The following is a 22,143-nucleotide window of genomic DNA, read 5'->3' as shown; positions in this document are numbered from 1 at the left end:
CTGCCTGGTCTAACCATGTTGTTCGAAAGCATTGCAACAGAGAGTCCGGTCGACACGCTCCTGTTTGGTGAATCATTCACTGAACGAATTAAAACAGCCTTATCGTTGGAAAAGACATGCTAAAAACATCGTCAAGCAATACAACAACTGTAACTCCGAAAGCAGAGTCAGCCTATAAGCAGCGACAATATTTAAACTCGGAATCCCCTATCAGGAAGTACAGGCAGAGGGTAAAGTATCTCAGAGTAAAAAAATGTATCGTCGGGACAGCAGGAAACGCAGCAATTACTGTCGTTAGTTAAGGTACGCATAATGGCAGCGCAATTGAAATTTTGTATAACTCACTCAAAACCAGGTACCCAAAGAACCTCGGTTTAAGGAAATTAAACATCTTCTGAGGCGTATACCTTGGCAAAATATATTAAAAATAAATAAAAAATTATAAGCTGACTCCGAACGGCAAATGGTTTTTTATGAGAAGCTTTTTCACGACAGAAATACATTCGGCGGCTTACTATTGCTTGCCGAGGGGCGACCGATATTAGAAAAAACTTTTTCCTTCATTTTGCTGTTTCATGCACGGAAATTCGGCTATGGCAGCAATGACGACATATGCTATTTAGTTTAGTTTACTAGTTTACTGAAGTTGCCCTGTCTAGTGAACCGTTTATCACATATAATATTACTGGTAGGGAGCATCAGTCTGTCGAAACAACATCGTGAAGATCACATCACCTTCGCAAGAATTAGGTTTTAACTGGCAAAAATCTCAATTAGAACTATCTCCGGTCTACAAGAACTTGAAGTGAATGGCTGTGTGTCGGTGAGAATTACGTCTCTAGCTCAATTTATAGGTTTAGGTATAGGCAGCCTGCCCTGCTGTTTAATATGGATTACTTTATACAAAATAACTAGAATGCACAAGTTTTTAGCTCTAAAGAAAACCACGGGAAGAAGGTTCATACTGATTCTCATCTGCATACAAATCTTGAGTGGTGGATTAACAACATCCGTGTAGTAAATAACTCCATCAGAGAAGGGAAATTTATCTTACAAATTTTCACCGATGCTTCCCTTACTGGTTTGAAGAATACATGCGACGAAAAATTATCATATGGTTGGCGGAGCGATAAGGAGAAGCAAAACCACATTCACCTACTTGAATTAAAAGCGACTAAAATGTTTTGGAGCTGACAGAAGGTATGCTGATATTTCACTCAAACTAGACAATTCCACAGCGATTGGCTATATAAATAAAATGAGCAGTATAGAATATACGAAACTGCTCTTAGTAAAAAAATCTGCCAATGGTGCCAAGAAAGAAAATTGTGGGTTCAGGCCACATATATTAAATCATCGGAAAGCATTAAAACTCATAAAGAATCGCGCATAAAGTCTGAAGAAACGGAATGAAAGAAACGGCTTTCCAAAAAATTTCATCTTCTACGTGCTGCTTTCAGGGAATTTCAGCCAGAATGGAAGACGCTAGCCTCAGTTGCAGGTAAATTATCTGGGAATCGTGCATCAAGAAACAAGCACCAAAACTATCTTTACAATACATCTTAGCATCGTTGTCTGGAGCAATATAATAATCCAATTATTTCCTGGCATAAATTTTGTCGGCACAAAGAACCTTTCCCCTTTTGAACCGACGGTGTCGACAGTGTTGGAATTTTTATCAGCATTAACGGCAGATAAAAACACTCTAAATACATACAGATCTGCTATGCCATTATTGTCAATGTCGGATACTGGGAGAGATCCAACAATTAAAAGGTTCTGCAAAGCGGTGTTAGTACCAAAACCATAACGTCCAAAATACAAGCAAACATGGGACCCAAGTATTGTTTTAGAATTTGTGAAAGGCCTGGCACCGAACAGTGAATTAAGCCTGGATGGTCTTTCAAAGAAGCTTGCTAACCTCTTGGCCGTAGTGACAGCAAAAAGGGTCCACGCCTTCTCCAAAAAAAAAATTTCAAATATATTTTTTAATGCTAGCCTAACAGTAATCAATATTCCGGACAAAATCAAAACAACGAATGTAGGTGGCATGCAACCTAATTTGATAATTTACTGAGAATGGCAGGACAAAGGGTTTGAGAAGTCAAATCGGAAACAATCTCTTTACACTTTTAAAAAGCTTCATCGGGAAGCATCGCCGCAAACAATTAATAGATGGGTAAAACAATTCAAGCAGGAGAGTGACTTGGATATAAATCAGTTTACAGCGCACAGCACACGCCATGCAGCTACTTCAGCGGCGTTCAGCATTGATGTTGAAATCATACGTAAGGCTGCAAGATGGGCAAAAAAGTCTGAGTCATTTGATGTATTTTATAATCGATAATTATTAGTGATACAAATTTTGCAGGTTCTATTATTAATGTGAATCCAATAAACAAATACTTTAAACTAATAGCAAATTTGAAGACAAATATCATTAGTTTGTATGTTAATTAACTACACGTTATTATTGATCTCGAGGAATTTTACGAGGTGTGTTCAACAAATAAGGAGAATTTTCAAATTTCGCGGGCTGTATACATGCGACTTTCGATTATTATTTATTATTTTTTATGTTGGTACACTCGTCTCGAAGATATGTTCACGGTTTTAGCATATACTCGTAGCATGTTTAGTTTGTTTGAGAGAGGTATAAATAAGACGAGTGTTTTGCTTGTTCGGCGATTTTCTGCTATCGATTCTTGGCTCTCTTGGTTTCTTCCATTGGGATGATTGGGCTTTGGTTTCGATGTCATAACCATATACCCATGATTCGTCATAGGTATGCCCCTTTTAAGCAAATCTGGATATTCGTTGACATCATTCAACAATTCCCGAGCGATGCTCATGCGACGTTGTTTTTGGTCAAAATTTAGCAATTCTGAAATGAACTTCGCTGCCACACGCTTCATACCCAAAATTTTCTAAAAGATTGTATAGCATGCGCCAACCCATATGCCGATATGACGGCATCCTAATTGTGATTCGGCGATTCTACATAACAATATTCTTCACTTTCTCAAAGTTTTCATCGGTTGTTGATGTGCTAGGGTGTCCAGAGCGTGACTCGTCATTCATATCTTCCCAAAAATCGCCGAACACGCACACATGACTTATTTATGCCTCTCATAAACAAACTAAACATGCTACGAGTATATTGCAAAACCGTGAACATACCTTCAAAACTAGTTTACCAAAATAAAAAAAATTACAATCATACATTTTTTGAGTAAACTGGGGGTAAGGACCAAGTTTATCTACAAACTGCAGGACGGCCGTGGTTGAGGGGGCGGCGTTTTTCTCCGGTAGAAGGTGAGTATTGGCATTCCGTAAGGCGGTGTTCTCTCACCATTGCTCTAAGTTGTCTTTGTTAACGACTTTAGAAGAGATGGAGAGAAAGGCCTGCAGAATAATTGCCTACGTGGCACTTACTTATTTATTATTAAAGGAAAGTTTTTTGGATTGGGCGAAACTCTTGCTATTAACAAGGAAAGGCTTTCTGACAGGTTAAAACACCAAGATCTAATCTTTGATAGAAATATATGGGGAAGCCCCAACATATGGGTAGAGGTTTAGGAGGGCGATTATTGTCTCGATTGGAGTTATACTTTGAATACATCATACTATAAAAAAGAAAATTCTGTCGAATGCATGCCTTGTCTGCTGGTATGCTGAAGTTAGCTCAAATGTCAGTGAGACGCTTTAAAGCTCTTTTACTTTAGCGCTCAACGCATTGATAAATGTGGTATTCGTGTATATCGCAGGCCATACTCCGCTGCATCTGTCGCAATTAGACTGAGGGGATCAGGCTACAAGGTTGTCCTTATGGTCATTCAACTAGCTTCAGAATTGTTAAGTTTATCCCCGTAGTAATTAATCACTGTACACAATCATTCGATTCTAGCGGTCCATTCGGAGACGGGGTTCGGGGAAAATGTTCTCGAATGGCTTGATGGGAAGTTTGATGGCGTATTCGACGAGGACCTTCCTACCAGGTTCAGTTCAACCTAACAAAGTAAAAGCTGATTGACTGTTCACCTGTGTAACAACAATTAGGAATGCCCCATGTTCGCTGATGACGCGCTTGAAATTTGTTGGAGAGTGCCTGGTTTCCCTTTCATTTGGGTACTGGTCAGGGAAACTACTGGGTGGATGAGCAAGTTAGAGTACCCTCGGAGTAATTTCTCCGCTTTTTCTGGAACTGTGGACTTCGCGTCAATCAAGGAGCTCTGGACAAGTACTCTAGCTACAATTTGGAACTCCACCTTTAACTCTAGCTGCAATTATAGATATGTTGTGTTAATTTATATGTGAAGTGTTTTGATCCAATCTGCACTGAAACATTCCTTTTTCTTACTTTTTGATACGTATTTATTTATTTTATTCAGGCTAGGAATTCAGGTCTCTTCTTCTCTTCTCATAACGAAGTGGCTATAGGAAATCACTCTCTTGGAAACTCAACCACCAAAACAATGGAGGATTTTGGTATTGAAACGGTGCTACATGCTAATTACGTTAGTGCCTCTCAGTTTAAGAAGCATAGTCACTCAAATGTTTCAATGTAGGAACAATCAAACCTTTTTCTAAGGCGCTATAATTAGTTTCTAAAAAGGTTTCTTTTTATGAAGATTTTGTCTGAGAATACCTCTTGTTTGTTTCGAGGAAAGTTTCATTTCGGGATAAATAGCCTTCGAGCGGCATTACAAAGGCATTGTTTCTCACAGTTTTACAAAAAAGGGTCAGAAGTTTGGTCATAAATGAACAATGATATCGCGCTGCGAGCTCAATCTTCTTATCCTTGCCAGAATTGTAAATCAAAATTGTAACCAGTTACATTTTAGGCGCAAGGTTGGGAGCATGTTACTAGGAGGACCAGCTGAATTCCTCTTTTCTACGGTTTACGACATGCTGAAGAATTTTTCGCTCATAAGAATGCAGATCGCGAATACCTTCTTGTGGCAGTTAATTCAAATTCCTCTAGTACTCACATCCAATCGATATCGTAGTTCATTTCCAAGCAGTAAGTACATATGCATGCAAAAATATAATTCTCAGACATTTATACACACACAACAACAACAATATCTGTTTGCAATCACATTAGGGGTCTTCACACGCCATTCTTTGCTTAGTTAATTGGGAATTTCAATTAACTACAATATTTTTAATTTTAATTAGTAATTAGCCTTTACTTGGGACTTAAACATTGAGTTGTTGGTTGGGCTGGCTTGCATCCTTGAAGGGCTGGGTTGCACTACCGTTTTGTTTAGCATACCATCAGAACCACGCAAGTTGGGGAAGTCAACCCAGAGATGGCATACTAATATGGGTATATGACAGTGTGGGACGACCACTAGTCATCCTGCCCCCAAATCTGGGATAGCATAAGTTCATCGGACTCGTTTGCAGTCGGGGATAGCAGATTGTATTTTATCGTTGCACGTCACTGATATCTGCCCTCCACAGTGAGTAACTGTGATGCTGGAAGCTATGGCACAGCAGACCTGAAATATAGAAAATAAAGCGGACGGGTTCGCAAACCACATCTCAACTGGCCTATCTAGTGGAGATGTATTCCAGGATCGTACTAACTGCTAAACGGAGAACAACAAGACTGAGGGAGGGCGAAGATAACGAAGTACTTGATAAATTTGAATCGGTGCCGACGGAACCTACGGCCAATAAAGCGGTAGACTCACGGAAGGAAAACGTAAGGCAATTAGGCTCCAAGGATCAAGGATGCTTCAACATCCAAAAGCACTATCCCAAAACCAAGCACGAGTACAGGGTAGGCCAGAAAAATTACTGGTCTGAGTAGCGCAGACACCAAGACGCTGGAAAGAATTTAAGGAGAGCAACTGTAAAATATCCTACAGATTCGGTACGATTCTCATCCCAACGGCAATAGAGAAGCTGTGGTTGAAGTAACTTCGATTGTAAAAACATGCATAGATGTTGCGGAAGGCTTAACTAAAGAAGCAGTAAATGAAATAGAGTGCAAGAACATACTGGTGTCCGAGGTGATATGGTTGCTTTTAGTACCTAAAACCAAATGCAAGGTGGGTGTTAAGGTGGGGCTGAAAAAATAAACGCAATTTACACAATAGAAGAAATGCGCTCATTTTAAACCTGAACACAACTATAACAAAAGAAGCATAGCTGGCGCTGGGATGTCTTGACAAACAAAATGTCTCAGGTCAAAACAAACTGGTACATACCCTATGAGTTCCAGGGTAAACAGGAATTGCTGGAAACGGAATGGTATTTTATAGGTTCAACTATTACAAAAGAGGCGTAGCTGGTGCTGGAATGTCTTGACAAACAAAATGTCTCAGGTCATAACAAACTGGTACATACCCTAAGAGTTCCAGGCTGAACAGGAATTACTGGAAACGGAATGGCATTTTATAGGTTCAAAGCTATTTTGTGGCATAGGAAAGGGTAACTTCTCCTCTTTTACTCATGAAGCACATATTTGCCTAATTTCCCGCAATCACTTATTTCAGAATAATTTTAGAACCATCACAGGGACTCTAACAGGGCATTGAAGGTGGAATTATCATCTTGGGAAGGGGAAAATATACTCCAATGAACTTGCAGGTTCTGTAAGGAGGAAGATGAAACCGCCAAACCCAGCACTGATGCATAAGCGGGACAGACACCTGATGGGGAAATAAAACTTTATAAGAAGGACAAATACTAATAATAATAATACAAATCATAACAATAATAATAAAGAGATTACTGTAAATAAATATAAACCAGCTGGTGTGAAAGAGGGGTAAGTCAAAAAGGTCGTTCACATCAAAACAAATTTGCCTAACTGCCAACTAACAAACCACCAAAGTATCTCATTTTCACATATTCTTTGATTTTGTCTTGGGCAACATCAAATCACATAATCACAAGACAAAAAAAAAATGAAGCGAAAACACCGATATCAAATAGTATCTATATATGTACACATGTATGAAGGGTATCGCAATTTAGCATGTAGCTTTCTTTATTCCTAAATTAAATATTTCCAAAGCGACACATTTTTTTGTCATTAAAATATGTTGGCAATAAAAAAACCTCTAATATACATACAAAGGTCTCGAAGATACAGGAAACTCAAAATTGTATTTCATTTTAAAAATTTGCTAACTGGTTTAGTATCAGCTTTTGGTAATATTCAGTTTAGAGTAGACTTTTACTCTGAACTCGACTGTAACTTTAAAATGAATATGACTATGCGCACATGATTATAATATACAATATGTATGATAATTTATTATGTAATAAATATTTATAGCTTACCTGAATTACGGTTTTCCTTGGAATATGACTAAGTTTGTTTTGAAGTGCCTGCGATTGCGGCGGTAACGATAAAGCCAGAGGTTCTTTTTGAACCAATTTGTTATGTTTGTTGAAATTTGTGGTATTTATTCTAACGAGATCCTGCGATGTGATTTGTTTTTTAGTTTTAGAAGTGGAAAATAGAGTGTTACAGGGCTGGGAGCCGTCTTGATTTAAAGTTATATGTTGGCTGTCGTTAATATGGTTAAAATGTAAATGAACATTTTTATTTTTATCGGTATAAGATGCATTTGTTTGGTCTAATGAATGAGTTTTGAAACAGCCTGAAGGTATATTAGCACATTTGTTTTTGTTTTCAATCTTCTTTTTATTATGCGACACAGCAAGTTTTTTCCAAGACAATGCACTAATAAATAATGAATGCTTTTTCATACTTTTCTCTATGGTATTTTTTTCCGTACAAAGTGTAGAATTTTCATTATGTGAATCTAGATCGTTATTAATTGCATCCTTTGTATCTTTTAATTTATTAAAACTATAACTGGTCACATGGCTTTGTTTGCCCAGATTCATTCTTCCATTTTGCGCAATCATGCCATTTTTGGCAAGGGGAACACGAATGTTTTGTTTCGTTTCTTGGTTCTTTGCGTTATTCAATTGTTCATAACAGAAGTTATTCAAATGTGAGTCCATTAAGCAAGGACCTTCAAGAATATATTCATTTCGAATGTCAGACTGTTGGTTGTATTGAATGCTAGTTTGGGATGAATAAAATGGATGCCGTTCTCTTGGGTTAAAACTTAATACTGTCCCCATTCTGGTGATTAGTAGATATCTGAAAAGTAATTGAAAAGATATGTTTATAAAAATTGAAAAACTAATTATACAATATACAAAAATATTGTTTATGCTGATGCGTTTGTATAAAATCCGCTAAAAAATTAATAATAAGACGAAAAAAGTATTTTTTAATGAACAAAAATTAAATCCAAATCACAATAGAAGGATATTTAATTTAGTCGCATGAAAAAAACTATAATTTCATTTCGACTCGTCGGTTGCTTTCAGCAAATTATTCTAGAATTATACGTGGGAGTTTGCGTCTCCATAGTGCAGCCCCATTAAACCACTCCCGCGACCTCGTACCTCTTAAATACACTCGCTCTCACTTGATTATGGTCAAATATTTTCCTTTTGTTTTCGTGTCAAATTATTTTTCAGAGTCGTCAAAAAAATTGTTTTTGCGAATAATGTAATTCTGTTCAAAGAAAGTGAATGGGAAATGGGTTGGTGCGTGACTACCATTCGAAAAATTAAATGTTTAATGAATGAAATAGTTTTTTTCTAACAGCGGCCGCCCCTCGGCAGTCAATGACAAACTTCGTAGTGTATTTCTGCCATGAAAAACCTGTCCATAAAAAACCATTTGTGAAACAATATCAAGATACACGCCACGAATAGGAGAAGGAGCTCGAATAAATACCCAATAAAGAGAGTAAGCGCACGCCATTTGGGTGACTGTTACAATTGCTAATAAAGGCTGACCTATGGAATGTAGCAGATTTAGTAGCTGAATATTTTCTTAACGAAGCACCGCCCGTTAGAAGACCCTGAAGCTAAAGTAGACATATCAATACGAACAGAATGTTTGGGGAGTGAGGCGGATTTCGTGAATACGAGTAACTTTACAGAAACACTCATTGATAGTGGTGTGTGAATAGCGTGTCAGATCACAATCGAGAATAATACGGGGGTCCTTTTCTCAATTTGCACGACCCAGAAGCAAGATATTAAGGTGTTACAACTGCGGTAAGACTGGACATATTGCACGTAGTTGTAGAATACCACGTAGCCAACTGAAACGAGCTCAAGTGGAAGGAAGCAAAAAACGCAAGAGAGAATCAATCTTGAGTATCGTAAAGGGAAGCAACACGATAAGGCTGATTCATCACCTTGTTGACTTGGTGATATCGAATGTAGAGGTTTTCCCAAGGTCGATAGATCCTAGTGGATAGTTGATATCACATTAATGCAGTTGTAACCTGATGATGAGTGGGAACCAAGTGCAATAAGAAGAAGTCAGTTGAATGATCCTGACCTGGAATCGTGGAAGCAAAAGAAATTGGAGTGAGATCATCCAAAACTGAAATGGCGTAGGAAAGTCCTGCTACTAAGGCGTATTGGGTGCCGTAGAATAGCCTTAGAATAATTGATGGAGTTCAGCATCGAGTATGGGAAAGGGAAGACAGAAATCGTTCTTGCAATCTGATTATAGTTCCTAAATCCAAAATTACACCCGTTTTAGGGAAATTCCATAATGGGCTAAGTGGTCATCTGGGTATCACTAAAACCCTGGAGAAGATTAAGCATAGATTTTACTGGGTAAATTGCAGAAAATCAGTTCCCGAATGGGTTCGAAATTGCGCGCAGTATATGGCAGCGAAATTTCCAAAGGGAAAAGTCGTGGAAGGTTTGAGCAATAAAACGTGGATTCGCCTATAAATACCATCTTTAGAAGCAATTTAAGGCTTCAGGGTGGTTTAGCATTGGAATGGACGTAAGTAGTCATTGGGAAACACTGCAACGTGACATGGATGAATTACATCATCATGAGAGACAACATACCCAGCTAAAGAGTAATAAAATGAAGGATCGATTTGGCCATGCTGTGAACTCTGAAGGATTCAGCGAAGGTAATTAGGTACTTCTTTATAATCCTAAGTGTCAGAAAGGGACTTCTCTAGGACTGCAAGCCTCCTGGGAAGATCCATAGAAGGTGACTAAAATATTGAATGAAGTGGTGTATTGTATACCACGCAGCCAGTCTGACTCAGTAACAGACAGTTGTTGGCAAGTAACCATTGATTGCATAGCCTTAAGTTAAGCGTGCAAGCATGTAAACTAATAATAGAGCGATTTAGTCTAACAAATTTTTTTTTTATATCTTTGAGAATACCTTGAAAACGTTAAATTATAATAATAAAAGAAAGACAGCAAATTTCATTACCTTTAAAATTTCACAAGTTTTGATTGATAATGTACAACTACTCATTCGAATGCATGATGAGCTGTGCAGCCAAGAGCCGTCATGAAGAGGATGAAGAGTGAGACAATTTTTTTTGTTCTTCGGTTTACTTTATTAATATGGTATATAACAAAACTGATAGGTTTTCTTTTTTAAGAACACGTTTTAAGAATTTTTTTATATTTCGCTATTTAATTAATTGGTTTTAGGTTCTGGATTATGAATAGTAAATAAAAAAGAAACTCACTGATAATTTTTTATTTACACATGAACAAATAATAAAATAATTCACTTACAAGACACAGTTATAATTACAATATATTATAAAAAATAATATTTTTCCTGATTTTTGTTTCCTTTTTTTCAAGGATATCCTAACGTAATAAGTACCATTTATAGTCGCCTATCATAGAAGTGTCCCATGGTCCTTAGTATCTTTCTTACATATCTATACCTTGGTGAGAAGTGATGCTCTTTACTAGCATCTTTTATGTTCTCACTAAAGAGACCCAAATGAGAATGCAGAAAATGCCAAGGGATATCCAAGCTAGCGAAATTTATCAAAGAGATTTGCAATCAATTTCTGGTAATCAGGACACTTTTTGGTTAACCAACAAATTATTGAAAATATTTCTGAAAGCACTTAAGGCACAAAGTTCGACTTTAGTTTTTTTTCTAAATCCTTAGATAAAAAATTTTGATCTATTAAATATTTCCCCTTAAATTTTTGTTTTTCAAATTGTTTAATAAGTTATAATTTTATAGCAAAGCATGGTTCTTAATGTTGTTTTTGCCTTAAAAGTACGACTGTCTTAACGACCAGTTTCTTCTTTGGTAATGTACGGAATCTGCTCGATTGTCCCATAAGTAAATACAAGATGATTGTCTTGTGTAACCCTTCAAAACCCCAATTATCTTAAAATCACCGTAAAAAAACAGTTATCTCTAATGTAGTGTATGAATTCAGGGAAAAATTTTACATGCAGCTTGTTACACAATTTTCATTTTAAATTCCATAAACTGTTTATAATATCTATTCTTAAAATTTTAATATCAAAACATATCAAGACCAGTTCTATGGGTCCACTAAAAATTATTTTCTACTTTTTAGAATATTTTAGAGAACGTGGTATATTAAAAATTGTTTTTATTTGATTTTAATTTGCATTTTTTTCTCTTAAATATCAAATATATTCGAAAAATTAAACATATTCAAATTAAAACATATTTTTGGAAAAATAAACTTTTCTGAAAAATTTACTGAAAAAAAAGTATTTTTAAGATTTGAGTTCAAATTTAACTAATTTTAATTTTATTCAGAAAAGATATGAAAAGTATAATGGATTATACTTTTGGATTATTTCACGAACAGAACTCTTTTGGACAATATGTTAGCTCACTGTCACCATAATCCGAATAAGTGCTAAATATCATGCTGTTTTTCGTCGTCATATTCAAAAATTCTTTTGGAATACATTTTTCTGATAGAATTGCGTCTGGCGACTGTTTTCCTTTGACCTGAAATATAATTGTTTTGATTATGATATTGTGACATACCTTTGGGAACTCAAATAGTTTATAAATAAATGGCATACACTTATTCTGCTGAAAGCGTTGGGACACTGATTCCTTTATTTATTCACCTACCAAAATGTGTCCAAGTGTTTCATTTTTACTAATTTTCGAATATCTAAGCCATTTACAACACCTAAAGGAAATATTAATAATGACAGTTAAAAATAATCGCAATATAATAACAATTACCGTTCTTTAATTTGATTTCGCATTACTTCATTCTTTACTATTTCCGGTGATCATGAATTTTGTTGGAATTTTTCTGTTCACTTTTATTTATGTTTTTATATCAATGATTCGCATATTGAGTACCGGTAAAACGTGTACCCCAGTCCCATAAGCAACACATATACTCCACATGTTTTTCTTGGAGGCCGCAAAAGATGTTAACAAGCTTTAAACCGCACTATATGCGCCAATTTGGCACCCAAAGTTAATCGAAAATAACATCTTGTATCAGATATGTTTTATAACCGAAGGATACTCTCAATAATATGCCAAAAATCGCACATCTCTTTGAATTTATCTGAATGCTGCAATGACTTATTGGAAGATATTTCATATTTTGCATACCACGTACAAATACCAGTTCGTGTTTAGTGAGATTAAGTAATTTGGGGTTGTACTTGTAACAAGCTTCATTCATACATTATATTATACATACTTATGTATATAAATAGGCAAACATGTTAATACGTGCCTTTTACGGTTAAACTGCATTTTTAAGAGGTCATTCAAAAGGAATTTTGATGGTGAAGGGAAGAAGGTTAATCAAGTAGTTTAATACTAAGCGAAAAATCAATCCAAAAATTATAATACTAATATTATGCTTCATTTATTATTGATACTGAACTAATGAAATGTGTTACGCAGAGGTTTAAGAATAAAATTTAGATTAAGATTAATGAAAGGATGAGAATAAAGGCGAGGATACAAATAAAGATATGTACGTAGGTATGGTCAAAGGCAGTATCAATAATTTTTTAATACATTTGATATTCACTAAAATATAATCTGTGACCAATCAAAGTTCGAATATTGTATTTTGAGTCCAATCAAGAGACCAGATTTAGATGTCTAAAAATAGCTTGAAGATAAAAAACTTTGAGTGATCATCGAACTTTTCGAACTACAGGTATCTTTTACGAGAACAGTGTATTCAAACATATTTGTTCAAGTGGTCTAGGGAACGAAGTAGTCTACAATTTGTTTTCTGTTATAAACTAAGAATACTTGAGAAAATCAGTACATTATAAACATGGTTTTACAGGTATTTAAATACCCAATAGGTATGGGTTTAAAATACTTATAATAAATATGCAATTAAATGTATGGAAATATTTGACAAATTTAGGCGATAAGTGCTGTGTTAAATGATACCTTTAAAAAACGTATGGTAAACTAATTCTAAGTATATGATAGCAATAAAGGAATTTCAAAAAATCTATCCTCAAAAAAATATGTACTAGAACAAAACTTTGTCGAACTGTTAAAAAAAAAAATATTACTTGGCGTCACAAAATTGGCGTCAGCAGAAGAAAGGAGCATTTGGCCGGCTCGTGGTATTGGATTCGGTAAAAATCTCTAAGGCGATTATAACGCCAATTAAAAAGAAGTAATTCAAAACAACAATCACAGCATTATATCTTAGATTTTTGTGAAATATTTTAAGCGCGCTGGCACTTAAAAATCTTGCGTATCTATATCCTTAATAAAAAACTATATTCTGCAGTGACATAAAACTGTAGGACACTATAAAGGCAGACAAATTGGAAAATAATCTCAGCCATCATCAAAACGTTTGAGGCTGTATCATCTTGAATTATTTATTTTAATGTTTGCATGTATTTGTCATTATGAAAATTAATAATCAAAACATTATCACTCATAATGCCTTTGAACACAAATTTTAGTAATAGCATTAAACTTCTGGTTCCGAAGAAGTTTAAAGAGTACCACTTGGGAATGTTAAGGTATTGAGAAACCCTGGCTTCCTTAAAACTAATACGGTCAAAATTGAAACCACAAATCGATCGATCCACTACTTGCGATAAATGTATTTGCATTATCTTGTATCCGACTATATTTACATATACACGTGTATTTTTTACACAGTGTTTGTATTTTATTACAGAAAAACTCAATTTTTGATTCAAATACTGAATAGCAACCCTCCACCCTAAATTATATTAAACGTTTACGGAGCAGATATTTTGGGAAAATTTGTTTTATTAAACTAACAAATGCAATATGATTCTATCGTTTGCTACTTTGTTACCTTCTCAATGTTAGTTATTGATGAATATGTAACTTGAAGTTAAATTTTTTTACACTGCGTATATAATATTTGCTTCAGGAAAACATACACTGCACATAACTTAAATAACATTTCGCATACCGCATACTTTTTCATTTACTATTATATTTTAAGGATTTTTTGTAATAGTTAGTACATTGTATTGATTTTTAGTTAAAAAAGACTATGTAGTGGCACCATCTATATTTTTGAAATATTTTTATTTTCTCCGAAATTGATTTCTTTAAAGCGCAGTCGCGTAACGGGGGTTAATACAAACTAATATCCATGTATACATACACTCATATATATCTAGTAATGAGCTTAGGGCATGCTCAGTAGCATGTCATGTTTATGGTTTTACAATATTACAATTTTCAATCTGTGAATCTGAGGAATCCGTGACCAAACAACTAGTCACATAAAAATGTATCCATCTTTAAAATTTTGACATCCTTTAGCAATCTGTCAGTTATTTTCTGAAACAGTGATGCTGTTTATGTTCCATTGTGACTATACCAAAGCTTTTAAAATTACGCAATGACTAAATTGCTCTGAAAAATTTTACATATTTAAAAATTTACATATTTTTTTTGTATCGAAAAAATTATTTTATTCACATATTATATATATTACTTTACTATTAAGAAAAAACGTATGTAAAATACGTTAATTACCAAGAAAACTAAGGTTGTAATGCCTGCTCTGTACATGTACCTATATGTTTTTCTAATACAGGTCGCATTAGACAGGCATGAGCAAAGTTGCAAGTGTATTTGTGCCATTAAAAAAAGCATCTGCCGTTCGCAGGCGGTATATAACTACTGGTCCTTCCATTTGTCAAAAATTTTGCTGTAACTGAAATTTTCCAAATTTGTGCTACATCCACAAATACTACATAAGAAGAATCCATTTATTGTGATCCCAAATTTGGAAAAAGTTTTTGTTTTGTATCTTAGAACTGAAATAATAAATATTTATTGGAAGGAGCAAGTCCCAATCTATTGTTACATCACAAATAGATGTATTATGTTCTCTTGTCTTTTGAAGAGAACTGCATCGCAAGCGACTGTGGTATATTGGGAAATGATCGCCCACATTTGAAAATTCTGTGCATTTAGATGAAACATTTAGAAACTTTCACTTATAATTCTTAAGATTTATGGATCCAGTCATATACCGTTTCTTTCAGATCAGCCAGGTATACGCCACTCATTATATGAGTACAGTCCTCAATGGCTAGACGGCGTCGACATTGTTCTTTTTACATGGCGATCCGTTTCCAGAGAGACTTTAAGTTTTCGCCTTCTATTATATTGGAGTATGGGACGTGGAACTTCACGTGACAGGGGAAAGTTTTTGATCGTCATTCATTTGGGAATAGCCAGGACAATTTTTCGGCATGCGGTTGCAGCAGCTCATAAAAGCATAGACTGACAGGAAGGGATTTTTGGCCATACAGTCCCAAAAATTAGCATAGACGACGAAACTGCCGCTAATGGAGAGACGCTGATCGAGTGCGCCGGGCCCGAAACATGGTAGTTTGCAGGACCAGATTTTAGCACAACAGAAATCATCAAGCTATATAGTTGTCTCCTGATCGAAAAACGCGAAACCAAATTTACATTCGTAGCTGAATGTGTTGGTGCATGACTGCCAGTCCGAAGTGCATAGGTTCGAATCTCTGTGCATAAAACACCAAATGAAAACGCTTTTTCTAATAGCGGTCGCTCCTCGGCAGTCAATGACAAGCCTCCGAGTGTATTTCTGCCAGGAAAAACTTCTCATAAAAACCATTTTCTGTTAGGAGTCTGCTTAAAACGGTCATTTGGAATCCCTACCGTGAATTGGGAAAGCAAGAGAGACGTGTTATCAGAAAGAAGAAACAGGAGTCCGAAATGTGTTAGCGCGAAGAGCTTGAGGTGATTGCGGAGAGGAAAAGAGTCCGAAATTTCAACCAGAAAGGTCGGTGGCTCATAAAAAGCTTTCCTGTAAGAACAAAGACGGCGTCTTGGTGGCTGATGTCCTAAGCATGCGAAAGTTTGGAAGGGAGCATATCTCGCATTTGCAGACTGGTGACAGTAGTGAGTATCACAGAGATAGGAGAATATCTCTTGTTCGTTCACGACGTGACTGTCGTTTCACTACCCGACCATGACAAGGTTGGAATAGCTATAACGCGGCTAAAAAACATCGAAGCCGTGGGAGCCAACGGAATGTAAAGTAAGGTACTTACATCAGCTCCAATGCAATGTCGTCAAACCACTAGTATAAACCAGCATTAAACCCGATAATACATAATATCAGCCGTGAAACCCAACGGATAATCCCTTTTACCACGAAGTGCTACTTTGAACTAAGCAGGCAATTGAGTAGTAAAGTCCTCTCTTTACGAAAAAACCAACACTTTATAAGTTTCTCAACATGTCCGTCCTATTGCTTGACGCAGAAGCTTAGATAATGGCAACATCCGATGGTGGGTATTTTTTCGGCCTTGGCTCATTGCCGTCGGCGAGTATCACAGGCGATCGGACATCGAGCTTTATATATATTTGGCGCGTACACCCTGTTGTGGGTGTTTGACCAAGCTCATCCTCCTATTTCTGGTGCGCGTCTTGATGTTGTTCCACAAGTGGAGGGACCTACAGTTTCAAGCCGACTCCGAACGGCAGATATTTTTTTTGAGGAGCTTTTCCATGGCAGAAATACACTCGGAGGTTTGCCATTGCCTGCCGAGGGGCGACCGCTATTAGAAAAAACTTTTTCTTAATTTTGATCTTTCACTGAGATTCGTACCGACGTTCTCTCTCTGAATTCCGAATGGTAATCACGCACCAACCCATTCGGCCACGGCGGCCGAGCTTTACAAAGCCTGTTTTTGGCTAGTAGTAGTTGTTTCGCCATTCAAGAAGAAGTATATACTAGTCCCGATAGCAATGGCAAATATTTTCTTCGCGTGAATACAATTCAGAAGTACTAAGTACCTAGCGGCAATCATAATATAGATATCATAGATCTTAATAAGTGGCTACGAATTATATCAGTGATATCGCATATAATAGAGGAACCATGCTTGTGGGATATTTTTCATAATTAAAGCTTAAAAACGCTTAAAAATACTTAAGAAAAAATTAAATCTGTTTGTGTTACCATTTCAGAGGAAAAAAGGAGGGGCGAAAGAATAGGACAAAGAGGAAAGGAGGGGGCATGTGGATGACGACTAAGCCATGACTAAATTACCGACGTTTAATCGCTTTATGCTACTAATGAAGCTCATCAGGCGATGATTCCTCCATACATTGACGCTAAAAAGGGGCCGAAATAGTGCCAAGTCTCACAGCATGCGTAAATATCGGGCTTAAGTCCTGTAAGAGTTCCCACTAAACTCGATAGCTGAGATTTAGTAACCTTAAAACCGCGAGCGCCTCCAATCCACCCGAGACCAGAAGCTTGTGTACTTTCCCACCGCTCGCAGGCCAATTTGCTCACTATGAGCTTCAATCTTTCACACAGTCTCATCGTCTTGGTCAATGTGATTTCAACGAGCTGGAAAGCACTCAAACTTATTTTCGTAATGTATATATGTACACTTTCCAGAAAAAGTATTCGTACACAAAGAAATGAAAGCAACATATTAAGAAATTCATTGTAAAAAAACTGAAACATTTTAATCTTTTATGAGAAATGTTTAGTCAGTAATTTTTCTACAATTTCGGTTTTATTTTACACATTAGTTTGGAGTTATTTTAAAGTTTTTATGTACAAGAAGTAGTGTTTGCCCACAAAACTAAGGGAATTAGTGTTGGCGAGAGAAAAATTATCCTGAAACTTAAAAATTAAGGCAAATCTTTCCGCGAAATTGGGCAAATTAAAGAAAGGAAGTTTTTGATTGTTATATTTGTTTATTTATTTATTTCCTGTTAATAATATTAAGTACAATACTAAAATAAGCAATAGTATGTAATGATGTGTCATACAATGCCTTCAGACGAGCTCTCGAGTACCTAGTACATTATCTGATATCCAGTAACTTGGATGAATAATAAAATAATGAATTATGTTTCAACTTAAAAGTTATTAGAATCTTACATTGAGAGAAAAAGGGATCCAAAACGATGCATAGATGAATTTTTATAATAAAAGCTTTAAAAGGTGTGAAAGAAATCCCCACAAAAGTTTAATACATTGCTATTTTTACATACCTATGCAGAAGATTTGACGAAAACCTTTCTTCGTAGAAATGGAAAGCTCATGGGATCTTCTCGATTTAAGGGTTAATGTGATCGGTATACTTGTAATATAAAAACGTATTAGGGTGTATACCGAGATATTTGACTCTCTCGGTGGTCTGCATAGGGATTCTGGTTTCTTTCGATATTATGTTAAATTACAAATTTTCCAGTTTTTTACGATATTTGAGCTACATTTTTTTATGGGGAAGGAAAAAATTGCAAAATTGTTCTGGTTCCTATTGCCTTTTGTTTTTGATAACATTGCTTATGGGGGTGTTGAGAATTTTGTTGTTGCGCAGTTGCTCGCCATATCACATAAATATACCTTCTCATATCATTGCCAACAGATACTGCATCTTTGCCTTGTATACATATACGTTTTTGGAGCTCCAAATATATATGAAACTGGTTCCTGGCGTTAAGCGGACTCAATTGTCTGAAATGTAAGAAATTAAATAGTTCAGATATCAGGCCTCTTCTATTCGCCATTTCCCCGCTCGCTGTTTCTATGATCGATTAACTTCACGAAAAATTTGCATGCGAAAGCAACAACAAAGTTATAAAGTTATAATACGTTCACATATGCATTAATCACCTATAAATCCACCAAATTAATCTATCCGTTCACATATGACAAATTACCTGCAAAATTGACAATCAGGTTTCAGTACTGCTTTGAGATGATTTTCTTCATAGAAATTATTTTGGTGGAATATTTCGGTGTTTTTGGTTTCTTTAATTATTATTAATGATATGAAGAAAATACAGGGAGAAGTAATTGCGCAATTGGCTGCTAATAATAAATAGTTGGAGGGCATCCGTATGCGACGTTTACTGAGGTTGCAAAAAATTATGACAGCAATACGCATGAGAAATTCTATATTACATTTTATAAACATTCAAAACATGTTTCTCCTTACATTCGTAATAATAATTTTCGATAACACAGAAAACAAAGGGTTGTATGTCAAAAAGTATAGTTATTATCTAGGATTACTTTATAATCTCAGATTTTAGGAGGGCAATTTTGTATGGGAAATCGCGCTTTTTAATTACGGATTTTGAGTTAAGCGCGAAAAAATAGATCATCTACTTATATGTGAACGTATTATAAGATTCGCCCCTAGCGAGTATGGTTAATACTAGACTGGTATAACTCACTGCCTTACAAACACATGTTATTTAAGGCAGCTCTATTTCCGCGTTGCCAAGATATGTTTACTTATACGAGTTGTTTCATATTCGCCACTTCTAACTCTTGACGAAAAAAAGAGACCTAATATTTGTGAACATTTTGTAGATTGAATGAATAGAAGATGCAATTTCGTTGTAGATACGAGTGTTTTGGTATATGCTCTCATAGCCATTGTGAGAAATAAAATTTATTAAAATAAAACTATTAAAAAATAAAAGGCATTTCATGGTAAGCATCGATAATTTTCCGTTGTGCTTAAATAAATATTTTAGAACGAAAAAGGTCTATAGAAAGTAATACTGAAAAAAAATTTATAAAAGGATATAAGAATATTTTTTGTGTATACATGACTAGCGTATACCCCTTTTATTTCTGAATTAACATTTCCAAGAATCTTTCCATCGTATAATGAGAAGAATTCAAGAAACCTTTTTTATCATTTGTATGTGCACTGTTTTAATAAACATTTGCATTAGATATTCAATATTTTCCACATGAAGTGCAACAATAAAAATTTCATTAATGCTAAATAGTTGATTTTTTAAGTGTTGCCTGAAAAAATCAGACAGGCCTGTTTTCGCAATAAAAAAAAGTAATCAGGTAATCCCAAAGCAAAATGGGGGGAAGTTCGGAGTGATCTAAACAGTGACCCTTGGGGACTGAGCTATAAGATCGTAATGGAGAAGGTACGTGCAAACTCTACAGTCCCACATCTAGACAGCGATGCCATCAACAACATCGTAGACACACACCCTTTGCTGCACGGGGGTCGAAACTTTCAAAATGAGGAGAAACCTCCGCCCTTCACTGAAGAAGAGCTTAAAACGTCGGCGAAGCTGATTCTTACTATAGATTAATGGTTTTAAAGGGACTTCGGGGAAGGGGGCCACAGGAAGGTAAGCGACTCCAGGTGCATATACTACGCATCCCCGAGCGATGACGCCGAACACACGTTCTTTATTTGTAGACGTGGGTGAATAGAACTCTTCCATTTCATGGACGTCATTCTGTACCCTCCCGGAGTAATGCAGAAAGTAGTCCCGGGAAGGGAGTCTCCCCAGAAGAGGATAAGGGATTGTTTTAGTGGCCACGCCACTCGACACAGTAAACGACGATCGCTGTCGTTTTAAACCCTACCTCACCCACCAAAAAAAAAATGGCTGACAAAATTTCCACGGGTTCACATTTTTCTGAGGTCCGGCGTATATCAACACAATGTTTTATATATCTATATTACATATATAATAGTATAGTGTATACATCCAACGTGTTTACGTTTAATCCACCTTTTTAAAAGTCTTTGAGAAGTCTGTATATATTAGATCTAATAAGGCATGCTTATAATCGCTTTTATTATTTTATTAAGAACTAGAACTAGATTAGGACAAGCTGATCTACCAGGCAAATAAAGCTGGCATTGTCTTAACACAAGGTCAAGCGATAAAAATAGCAAATTTTAAATTGTTGTGAGAAAAAGTCCCCAATGTCTGTTTTAGGACTGGAATTATACTTCAAAATTAAAAGCCGCGCATCAGCCATATAAATTTTAAAAATTTTGGTAGTTTCTAACGAAGGAGAGGATAACACTGAAACTGACGTAGAGTCATAGTTTAGGTCAAATTACAGTGAAATATAGGAGGGGCCCACTTAGGCCTAGAGGCCCATTGTGATACGACTTGGTTGGGGCACAAGTCTCCCCCTCTGATTCCCGATGTGGTAAAACCATTTGGTTTAAGCCCCATCTTTTATCTATAGTCCTTTTGCAAGTATATAGGGCAATGAGTGTTTCGTTTCTAATTTTTTATATATATATAATTGGCGCGTACACTCTTTTTGGGTGTATGGCCGAGCTCCTCCTCCTATTTGTGGTGTGCGTCTTGATGTTGCTCCACAAATGGAGGGACCTACAGTTTCAAGCCGACTCCGCACAGCAGATACTTTTATGAGGAGCTTTTTTCATGGCTTCACCGAGATTTGAACCTACGTTCTCTCTTTTTTTTTACGGTCTAGAATAATTCCGAGGTACTTTGCCTCAGTAGTGTAAAACCAGCTCCATTCAGTGAAGTGGAAGTGAAGATTCCGGAGCAGAGAGGACCCCTTCCTGAGGTGTGCCTCTCACAGCCTACCTAGTAGTAATGGTTCCCCTGTTCTCTCTTGTTAAAAAATTCCTCCAGTGGTCTACCAAGGCCCGTCTGAAGGAGGACCCTAATGACAGCTACTGGGTAGAAGTTGCTGAAAGCTCTTTCTATATCGATACCTAGTGTTAATTCCTTGCAAGGAAGTCCCCTTTCAATTCCCCCACTATGCACGTGTCGTTAGAGTTTGCCGGCTGTCACTGAAATGTAAATCGGATGGACTTGTTTTCGGATGTCCACGTCCAACAATCTCCCTTGAATTTTGAGAAAAAAGAAGACAAGGCTTACTGGCCTAAAATCGTTTGGTTCCATTTGAGGGGTGCTACTTCCTTTGGGGATGAAAACCACTCTTGCCATGGTAAGTTTCCCCTCAGCTGGAAAGA

The 22,143-nt window shown here is 36.2% G+C and overlaps 1 protein-coding gene across 1 annotated transcript in view; it reads right to left on the bottom strand.

The window, feature by feature from the left end:
• LOC128862732 (cyclin-dependent kinase 5 activator 1) overlaps positions 1–14,461 on the bottom strand; it is a 38,062-nt gene extending 23,601 nt beyond the window's left edge. The window contains exons 1-2 of the mRNA XM_054101421.1: positions 14,181–14,461; positions 7,303–8,137 (exon numbers count right to left, since the gene is read on the bottom strand). Of these exons, the coding sequence (XP_053957396.1) occupies positions 7,303–8,118 (816 nt within the window). The 5' untranslated portion in view covers positions 8,119–8,137; positions 14,181–14,461. The remainder of the gene's footprint in view (positions 1–7,302; positions 8,138–14,180) is intronic.
• Positions 14,462–22,143: the final 7,682 nt, after the last annotated feature.

The sequence above is a fragment of the Anastrepha ludens genome, chromosome 5 (genome assembly GCF_028408465.1).
Source record: "Anastrepha ludens isolate Willacy chromosome 5, idAnaLude1.1, whole genome shotgun sequence".
Taxonomy (NCBI): domain Eukaryota; kingdom Metazoa; phylum Arthropoda; class Insecta; order Diptera; family Tephritidae; genus Anastrepha; species Anastrepha ludens.
This window is presented reverse-complemented; position numbering and strand designations above follow the sequence as displayed.